Source organism: Branchiostoma floridae, chromosome 16 (assembly GCF_000003815.2).
Source record: "Branchiostoma floridae strain S238N-H82 chromosome 16, Bfl_VNyyK, whole genome shotgun sequence".
Taxonomy (NCBI): domain Eukaryota; kingdom Metazoa; phylum Chordata; class Leptocardii; order Amphioxiformes; family Branchiostomatidae; genus Branchiostoma; species Branchiostoma floridae.
This window is the reverse complement of record NC_049994.1, coordinates 42,147-52,687: the sequence shown is the minus strand read 5'-3', so window position 1 is coordinate 52,687 and position 10,541 is coordinate 42,147. Positions and strand designations below refer to the sequence as shown.

General features: G+C 38.2%; 1 protein-coding gene across 1 annotated transcript; it reads left to right on the top strand.

Moving 5' to 3' along the window:
• The first annotated feature begins 7,699 nt into the window (after positions 1-7,699).
• Positions 7,700-8,782, top strand: LOC118403412 (zinc finger protein 37A-like). Its single transcript, XM_035802124.1, has 3 exons — positions 7,700-7,895; positions 8,265-8,397; positions 8,590-8,782. Exons 1-3 carry the CDS (start codon positions 7,700-7,702, stop codon positions 8,780-8,782), a joined length of 522 nt encoding a protein of 173 aa, XP_035658017.1.
• The last annotated feature ends 1,759 nt before the right edge of the window (positions 8,783-10,541 follow it).

Below are 10,541 nucleotides of genomic sequence, written 5' to 3'. Positions count from 1 at the left end.
CATGCAATTTTTTGTCGTTAGTACATGACACTTGTATTAAAACAGACCTTATATTACCTTGGGTATGATAGCTAAATGTGTTCTGCCTTCTCAAGACGTTTGGGATAGCAGATAGTCATCCCGTGGTTCCGGCCGAACCTCGCCAGGACCATAAACGTGGAGCCCGAAGCTGTCTTATGGACCTGGATAGAAACAAATGTGTTATTCACGGTGGTCAAATACGGGCTCAAAATCTCCCATGTCTAGCCGAATTCGAACCCTCTTCTACGAGGTTCCATCTGACGTAATTCGAACCGAACCCGTGTTCTATTTAGGTCATCTGCGGTCATTGCAGGTAAAACCGTGCATTCTGGCATTTTCCCCCCAACTAACTTGAATCAGGCGAAAAATATACTTTTTAACCAATATAAACAATTTTCTGGATAGTACACCTATGCTTTCACTTTGTTTGGGACCTGTAATATGTAACGAAGCTACTGGCGTTTTTGTTGGTGACCTTGAATATCATAAGTGTTGTTTACACCGGTATCAACTACACCCTCCCGCTCTCCGTGCGGTATGACATGCGTGTAAACATTGTTTAAGATCTCCACCAAGAAGAGTCCAACATAACTCATTGACGGCTCAAAATGACCGCAACGGTTTTCCCGAGATTTCTGTTTTTGGGATTTTTAAAAAATGCCTTAGATTTTGAATTATTGGTAATTAAGTGCGAAAAATGGCATTTTTACGCATATTTTTGACTGTAACTTTGCTTAAAATTAGAAATTAAAAAATCCCAAAAACAGAAAGTTTTATTTGCCTCTCAGATGACGAAAAATGTAAAAATCGAGAATTTGCCATGGCACTTGCGGCCCATCTTATCAAGAGTATGGTCAAATTGAAGGCCTTCCTTGAAACAGAAAATAACCGTCTTTGGTAGCAAAATCGAAACAAAACAAATATCTCAATTCAAACAGGAAGATTCAAACTATCTAAAATTTCGAATTTAATCTTATTTTGAAAACATTTTCCTTGTCATAACATCTTGTTTAATTTGAAATATTTTACGGTTAGCAAATAGTAGGCCTCTTGTAACCCGATACTCTGTCGAACTCGCATAGCAACGGGAAAGAATACCCTAGCAACCGACCGCCGTGATTAGAAGTTTGGTACAGAAATGGTTGAAGTATAAAATGAGATGTTCTTTATTATCAGCATCAAATGAGAGATTACTATATAGCAAAGTAAGAAACGAAACTCGGGATCAACTACGTTCAATAAAAAGGTTCCCGGTCTCACCCAAAGACGAGAGAAAAATAAATAAATGTTGGGAAGAAAGAAGCCTCAAATGAATGTCCTGAAAACTAATCATTTGTGATTATAACTTTGCATGTACACAGCACCCTTTAAGAAACTCAGATTAGAGGAGAGAAAAAACATCATTTTTTTTCTGAATCCAAGAAATATAATTCTATTCTTGCTTCAGCAAACAGTCCAGCTACGTAGCATTATGTTAACAATCATAAGGCCACCGTTCCCAATATGCATCACACATTGGTCTCTAGCTCTGCATGTGCGAAAATATATAGTTATCGGATGATCATGAACTACTTTGATTAATTTTAATTGAAAGCTAAAATAAATTGCAGACTGGATTATATCTCCATAAAGGACTGCTGCGTACTTGTTTCGCTACGTCCAAGGGGACAAACAATGGTAAGGATATAATCTCAGTTAAATCTTAACATAGGGCACCCACAAACCAAAGAAATGCGGACATTTCTAAATCCAAGACATCGTTACAACTGTTCATTCACAACATCAAAAGCCTGATTTTTATATTATCATTGCAGTCAATACGAGATTCTTAAAATAGAAAAAAAAAAAAAATCTAAATTATTCTGTAACCATCTGAATATGTCAAGCTTACACCACCATCATTGATACAGGCTTAGTTCTACAGGCATTTGTTAAGTCCCAAATTCTATCATTGCTCTCAAGTTACCTTGATGAATACAAAGTTGGTGACAGGACGGCCACAGGTAGGAAGGCTTGTTGGAACCAACTTTGATATATCGTTTTGTGCAGGGGAGAGGTTTCCGGTATTTGGGGGAAGTAACCTGTAGCAAATGAAAACAATGGGGCAAGAGTGAAGGCATGTAGTGGGCACAAGCCGTCAGGTATCCACAGAAGACCAAGCAGACAGAGAAAGAAATGGGATAATAACATTGCAGAATGGACAAGACTGCCCCGTTCCAGCACGCAAGCACTGGCTCACGAAAGGGAGAGATGGAAAGGGGCGTGCTCAGCTGCAAAGCCCCCCCCCCCCTCAAGTGACCGGTAAGCGGTACCCACAAATTTGTCTAGTTGTAATATTTTACAAACCAATAAGTTAACTCTCCCTCAAAGTTAACGCAACTTAGATTATGCCCAAGGAGCTGGATCTGTGATTAACAGACTTGTCCATAAACAGACTTGTTCAAGAGGAAAATGAAATTTTCTTATTTGTAAGGGTTACGTGTTGGACACTGCTTTGTGTCGGCAAGGCAGTGTTTGAGAGCAGGCATGCACTGATTCGGAAGTTCGTTGAAAAAAACAAACATAGCTTTCTTACATTTGGGTGATATGAAAATTAGCAAACGCAGGTTTTACCACCGTCGACTTCTCGTTCAATCCCGAAAGGAAATTGATGGATATGTATATTGCCACACAACACAAAGAAAGTGTAAGAAACATGAACTGTCGTGCCATAATGTGTTTGTTTGGTTCCCTCAGTCAGAACGGTACCGTCTGATCTCGTGACGTCACCACTCTCGAGCTGCAGAAGTGAACGAATTACAAATATTGAATGAAAAACACGTGTGGCAAGTTGTATATTTGATTACAGTGCTTGTGCTCCGTGTTTATCAATATCGTACACCAATAAAGTAATAGAACCGGCGAAAGGAAAATGATATGGCACTACTCATATCATATTATCTATATATTATATACTCGTCTTTGTTCAATCTCCATAAACCTTTATTGAAGGAAGCAGCACTTAATGAATAAACTCTGTGGATGGAGAACAACTACTAGCTGCATTTTTTTTTTAAATTTTAGTGAGTTGGTTGCATTAGTTTTAGGCTTCTTCGAGGATTGTCCTTCATAATATGACCTTTAGTAAACGGGCTTTAGTTTCAGTATATCAATGCTCAGTAGTAGTGTACTTTTTGCAGGTTGGTAAACACTGAAGCTATAGTAAGAGTCTAGTAAGAGTTGCTGATCGAATAGCACGATCTCACAAATACAGCCTGTACTGGGCGTGACTGACCTCTCAACTGCGGCTTCTACGAAGTGTACGCCCGTAGGCTCAGCGGGAGTCCCCGACAACTTTAACTGCGTATAAACGCGTCGGCGATTATTTCGGTGCATAGCCTTAATTTAGCAGGCCATCACTGAAAGAAAGGGACCTTCTATCAAACAATTGGCTTTGAAAGGGTTTTAAAGTGCTTTTTATCGACAACTTTGCGGTCGAAGTTACCGGAAGTGTCAGCGAAATAACAACGGCAGGGACTTGTATTTCTTATGCAAGTCACGTATATTTGAATTTTTAATCACTTAGAAGCGGTACGCAAACAAAAGTTAAAGATTGTTCAATACAAAATCGTGCAGTTAAAAGAAAACTGCAATCTTTACGGGTTAGACTTTCCCGCGGGTGTCCTGCCAGATTTCCAGGGCGGTGTGTCTAAAGAGGTCCCGAGATTCCAGTACAAAAATTTTGGACGCTAAAGGCAGACAGAAGTCTTCCAATGTTTAAAATGTCAAACAATTTTCCGTGCGATTGACTAACTTACATGTTATTGTATGAAACACAAATTTGTAAGAGCAACATGGAATAGTATGTTATATTTAAGTGACCACAAAGACTAAAGCGTTATGAACTGTTATTGATTGAAGTATCGCAATGTTTCACATTTATGCATATGATTACCCTCAGAGGACAATAGCGATGCCCGCATACAATGTATACTTGAATATAGTATTACAAAACATTGTCTGTAATACGATAACATAGTAATTATCATTCGTATCTAACAATAAAGACGTCTATGTAACATGTTTGTACGTATACGCTCTTACCTGTTAACATTAAACGTATCCACAGAATATTCGGAGTACGTGTCCTATTTTGACATTTCCTGACTTCTACGTGACCTACCTTTGTTAAGTACAAGTTGACGAACCAGTCTGGTCACATGATACTGGTGTTAATTAACCACTACTGTGTACACGCCCGTATGCACAACAACAGACTCGGAGGCGATTTTGTTGGATTATATAATGACTCTTCGTTTCTCAACTTTAAGTCTGTTTTTTTCGCAATATCACAGAAAAATTTTAAGAGCAAACACTAATCTATAGTCCATGACCGTCCAAAAAACACTCTTGTCTTACGTTATATCACACCGTGTGTTTCAAGAAGCTAAATGTATAAATCTTTCACAGCACGAAATTTGACATGTTTAAACCTAACGTAAACTTAACGTTTATCTACTCCTCTGCAACTTTACGTCCCGTTTCCGTGCACGTAAAATTGTCCATCCGTACTACGAAAGTGACTTACATGCTCTGCTAGACGCTGCCTTTCTTCAACTGAAAATTGTCAAAATAACTTTTGCAATAACAAGACGCTTAAAGGTATCATAAACGCCAACATTTCCCATTCTTTACGGATTTTTGAAAACATTCCCCCGCGCAAGGATGAACAATGTCAATGAACAATGAACAGTCCAAATATACATTTACTAAAAAGGAATTCTGCATTCTGCTGTCTTAAGATATATGAAACATTCCCCACCCTTACAAGAACCATCTCTTTTTTTGCACACCATATGCATGTAAAGACCGGTCCAAAAGAATCCCACTCCAAGCGGTGACCTTTATGTAATCAGTCCTTTCAAAAAAATTAATGTTAAAAAATGCCCTACCCCATTTAATGCAATCCTTTGAATGGACATATTTTTAGATGAGAAATTCAAGTAATGTTTGGCCAAAATTTACACAATGTACTTTGAGTAGATGGTCTGCTCGCCTTAATACCCGGAAATTTCAGGTCATTTGGATTTTATACAAGGGCATATGAGCCAAGTTCAGTTTTGAGCCAAAAATGTATATACGTGGTCAGAAATCCAAAAATATCGTATCACTTAGTGATGTATGCATAAAGTGTTGATAATTGCTGTGGGAATATGCCACAGAAATTGTTACCAACTTTCATGGCATTAGGTTGTACTACCAGGGGTATAGGGACCCCAAATATATGTTTTTGTCTAAAAATTACGCAAAAAAACTACATAAAGTACTTTTAAAGGTCGCTATCAAAAAGGTAAAAAAAAGTGACAAAAATACGTTTTAACCCTATTCAGACCGGGGGGGGGGCTTTTGAGGCCCGCGCTCACTTCGATGTCCTATAACGCCAGAACGGCTTACGCTAGAGCCACCAAATTTAGTGAGTTTTCCTAAAATATTGTTGGCAACAATTTTACGAAGTTTGACAAACTTTCCATTTTTTCTTGTTGCCATGGCAATCATTTGTTGACAGGCAGTTTTGCCAAAAATCACTATTTTGGGTTTTAACTATGTGTTTTTCACATTTATTTGCTATATTACTGCGATTTTGTTACATAAATAAAATCTTATATTATTCAGCATATCTTTCATAATTACATATGCATAAATTATGCTAATTTGATGACGTCATCAGCCCAAAATCCAAGATGGCGGACCGAATGGCCAGATCAAGAATAACAAGCTAATTATCCCTTAAAATTTGTAACTACCTGGTATTTTTTCATCAAAAACCATCTAAATGAATGAATTTAGTCTATTTCCATTGCCCTTCGTGATTATTTGTTGCAAAAAAAGGATTTTAAAAAATTCAAGGTGGTAAATATAATATGGCGGAGCCCAACTCGTATCTTAGATGTGCATGGCGTCATTTTATGACGTCATATTGACGTCATTGATGTTGCTATTGGCAACGCAAGTCGTAATAAACATTATTATTCTGTTATCTGTACTTGTTACATTTTTGCAGCATAACTTGAAGTTTTCTGAGAATACCCATTTTGCATGGGTTTGGCCAATGTAATCAAATTGATGACGTCATAATTACGTCATCTTACGTCAACGTAACGTCAAACGTCATCTACTTGTCAGATATTATGTCGAAATCATTTCCTGAAAATTTGGTGGCCCTACGGTACGTCGTTTTAGAGTTATAGGACTTAGAAGTGGAGGGCCTCAAAAGCCAAAGGTCCAGGGATGACCAAAAAAGCCCGGTCTGAATAGGGTTAAGAGAGCAAGATGATGTGTCTTAACTCTTAACTCTGAAATAATGCCGCTTCAAAAAGTGTCTGATATTATAATACGGGCGGCTTATAGTCGTGGCATTGCTACGAATTCTATAGGTAAATTGAGTAAGAAAAACTGCGTATATCATCCTTTATACCAAAAGCTTGATGCATGATACAAAATGACAAGTAAACATCGAGGTAAAATGTCATTGTTGCCAGGTTCAAAACTAAGACAGTAAAGCGTTATGCGATGATCTTGATTGACACATTGTGAGTATCAGGTTTGTAACCTTTCACCTTTCACCCGCAAGAGCTGAAGTCCACCATTTTGTTATCGTCTCCAGCATCATTTCCTCTCACTTGACGCAATTTTACGGAAATACAGAAGTCTTGAAGACCCTCAACAGTATAGAGATACAGGTAAGACCTCTGACTGTCGTTAATGGTGCCTGGTTTGGACCTGCTTAGTGGTAAATTAAGATTTTAAGGGGTGTGTTTGCGATATATTAGTGTGTGGGGAGGGGGGCGTCTTCTTCTTCTGCACGGGTACATAGTAGGATAGCATGTTTTTGCCTACATGGTCCTTGTCATGGTTAAGGTCCATAAAGTTGAGAGGTTTGACAACTTTAGAGCAGGGCACAAAATTAATTAACAGGAGATGAATCTGTTGAATATGTATACATACAACCAAGAAACTATGTAAAAATTAAATAAAATTTGTCTGCTTGTTCCCCTTCAAAATCCACTTTTATTTCAATCCCAGTGGAGGTCGTGAAACTGCAACCGACGCACATCGATGCAGTATTTAAGGCGCAATTTCAAGCCAACTGAACAAATATCGTAATGCAAATTATATGATTTCAAGATTCTCCACCATTCATCGCCTGCATAAACAATAAACAGTAATAATAAACATGCTACATGACCTCCACTGAGTTGTAGTTGCTAAAAAATTACAAATATTTGATATTTCTTTAACGTAATATTTTCTTACAAACATTTTAGTGGAGACCTAGTTCTAAAAGAAGGAAAGAAAGAAACTGATATTCCGTAACATTTTCTATTTTTATGTTTTAGAGATGGCAGAATTCACATGTGAGCATCCTGTGAAAGAGCTTTATGTGGAACAAATTGCAAATGAGACACAAATCAAAGAGGAGACAGGAGACACTGAGAAGGAACAAGAGAATGTTCAGTGCCGGGAAACATACAGCTGCAGTGAGGATCAGGAAATCTACGACTACTTTGGCACCGGACATTCTTGGGAGAAGACACAGACAACAGACACAGGATGGCAGCAGGATAAGAAAATGGACGTTCTAAAGGACAAAACGCGTGGTGTAGGATCAGAAATTGAGTCTAGCAGTGATTTCCCAACTATGGAACTGAGTACCGGGCATCCTGGGAAGGAGACGGACCATTCTGGGAAGGGGATGGACCACAAAGGGCATCCTAGGAAGAATACTAGCAGCATGGAGACCCAGACAACAGACATGGGCCTGCAGCAGGAAACGTGCGATGTGTACTTTCCCCAGCCTGACAACACATCAACCTCGAAGGTGCTGGAATACAAAGGCAAAATAGAAAGGCATGGGGTCAAAAATATGGTTGAAAAACCTTACATTTGTAAGGAGTGTGGGTACATGACAGCTAAAAAGTCTAACCTATCTGATCATATAAGGATCCATTCAGGAGAGAAACCCTTTTCGTGTGGGGAGTGTGGATACAGGACAGCTCGCAAGTCTAACTTGTCCTTGCACAGGAGAATTCATACGCAAGAAAAACCCTACAAGTGCGGCCAGTGTGACTATTCTGCAGCACAAAAATCTGCCTTGAACCAACATTTGGCAAAACACACAGGTGAAAAACTGCACACGTGTAGCGAGTGTGGATATAAAACAGCTTATAGTATAACCTTATCCCGACACATGATGATCCATGCAGGATACAGACCATACAAGTGTCACCTGTGTGACTATGCTGCCTCTCAGAAACGTGGTTTGGAAAAACATATGGCAAAACACAGTAGTGAGAAACCATACGTGTGCTGGGAGTGTGGATACAGGACAGCTTATAGGTCAAACTTATCCGTACATATGAGAACCCATACAGGAGAAAAACCCTACAAGTGTGACCAGTGTGACTTTTCTGCTGCACAGAAAAATACTTTGGACCAACATCTACTGAAGCATTCGGGTGAAAAACCTTACATTTGCACAGAGTGTGGGTATAGAACAGCTCAAAAGTCTCACTTATCCAAACATTTGAGAACTCATACGGGAGAAAGGCCCTACAAGTGTGACCAGTGTGACTATTCTGCAGCAGAGAAGTCCACATTGGACAAACATCGAAGAAAACACACCGGTGAGAGACCCTACATGTGTGAGAAGTGTGGGTATAGGACAACTCAAAGGTCTACCTTATCTCAACATATGAGAACCCATACAGGACAACAACAATAGATGAATGGATTTTATCTATGTGACCACCCTGCAGTATTATAGACTATCTCTTACCTTTTCTATCATCAGGGGTACCTAATTATATTTGGACAAACCCTATGAGATGTGTTTGCACATTGTGTGATATGCACGAGTCACTATGCAAAAATGCACAAAACTTATGAAAATCACACAAATCACAATGCAAAAACGTACGCACCTTATGTGATTAACACAAATCACTGTGACACACACAGACATTGTACAATTTGCATGAACCTTATGCCCGACATTATGCCGTTTGCATATGGTTTGTGCAAATCGCACATTAGGTTCGTGTGTGTCACAAAGTGATTTGTGCGAATCACATAAGGTTTGTACGTTTTCACATAGTGATTTGTGTGATTTTCATAAGGTGCGTGTGTTTTCGCATAGTGATTCGTGTGTAACATATAATGTCAGTACGAATCTCATAGGGTTCGTGTAAATGCTTAGGCATCCCTGATCATTGACAAGAGATACACAGGAAACAACATTCACGAGTGTGACAGGGAAAATGTACAGCATACAAGAATTTCGTCTTAAGACGTAAGACATCTGGTTGAAGATACTCTCTAGTAGTTACCATTATAACTGTAGTCCTTACATGTACATGCATATAGACAGTCATTATCTGTACTTGGACCTGTGTAGAATATAGTAATCTACATGTACATTAAAAACAAATAGATAGGCTTGTGAAGATTATGTCAAATGTGTATGTAAAGAGGGTGGTTGGTACTAAACTCAATCTAAAAGTCACGCTGTTTACCATATAACTCTAGGGCTTGCATCTTAGATCGTTTGATAGTAACATTGGTATTTTTTTCTCATTTATTAGAAATATTAAACTTTTAATAGGCTACAGAAAGTAAATTTCATAGTGTATATGATATTCTCTACAGATGCCTAATTTAATGAAAGCGCAAAAAAACATCATGAACAACAACAACAAAATTTACGAAACTATAGAGTTAGGTGAGCTCTTTTGTAGAGAGCTTTTGTAGATTTCATGCAAATGGCTTTTACATTTACAGAGCTTATGCATGGTGATGTTCATCATTGACGAACTTAAATATGTCGCAAGTATAAAATTCCCAACATTGAGCACTAAGCAGTTTACCATTTTGCATAGATTGTGTAACTATTTGCATATTTGGTATCTGTATATGTTACATATATCATAAATTACATGTATTGTATTTATCAAAGTCCAGTTATGGATAATAATAATATCATCAAGTTCCTTATTGATTATGCAAATTAAGTCATTTCTTAACATGAACATCAGTATTTTTCCCTAAGTTATCTTTATGCCTAAAAAATATTAAAAAATAATGGAAATTCAAATAAAATCCAAATTATGCAACTGTGGTGTACAATTGCAAAATTGATGAGGGTATTCTATCATGGCCGTTTCTTCAATATACGTCCTGTTACGGGCATGATATGGTCTTTATATTTAAGTGGCAGAAAGCTTTCGACCTCAGGACAATGTGGTGCAGGTATTAGGACCCTGACGTTTAATTTTGGAACTGCAGGGGACCCAAAATTAATTCATTTCTAGTGTTTGTCACACGCGACCAACACATCAAGTATTAAACCGATCTATCCAGCCGTCCTTGGGTTATCTTATTCACACACACACACACACACATAGAGATGCACACACACACACTAAAAATGCTAGTGAAATGTTAAAGTCCACGAATACCTCAATTTTAGCAGCATAATTTCATAA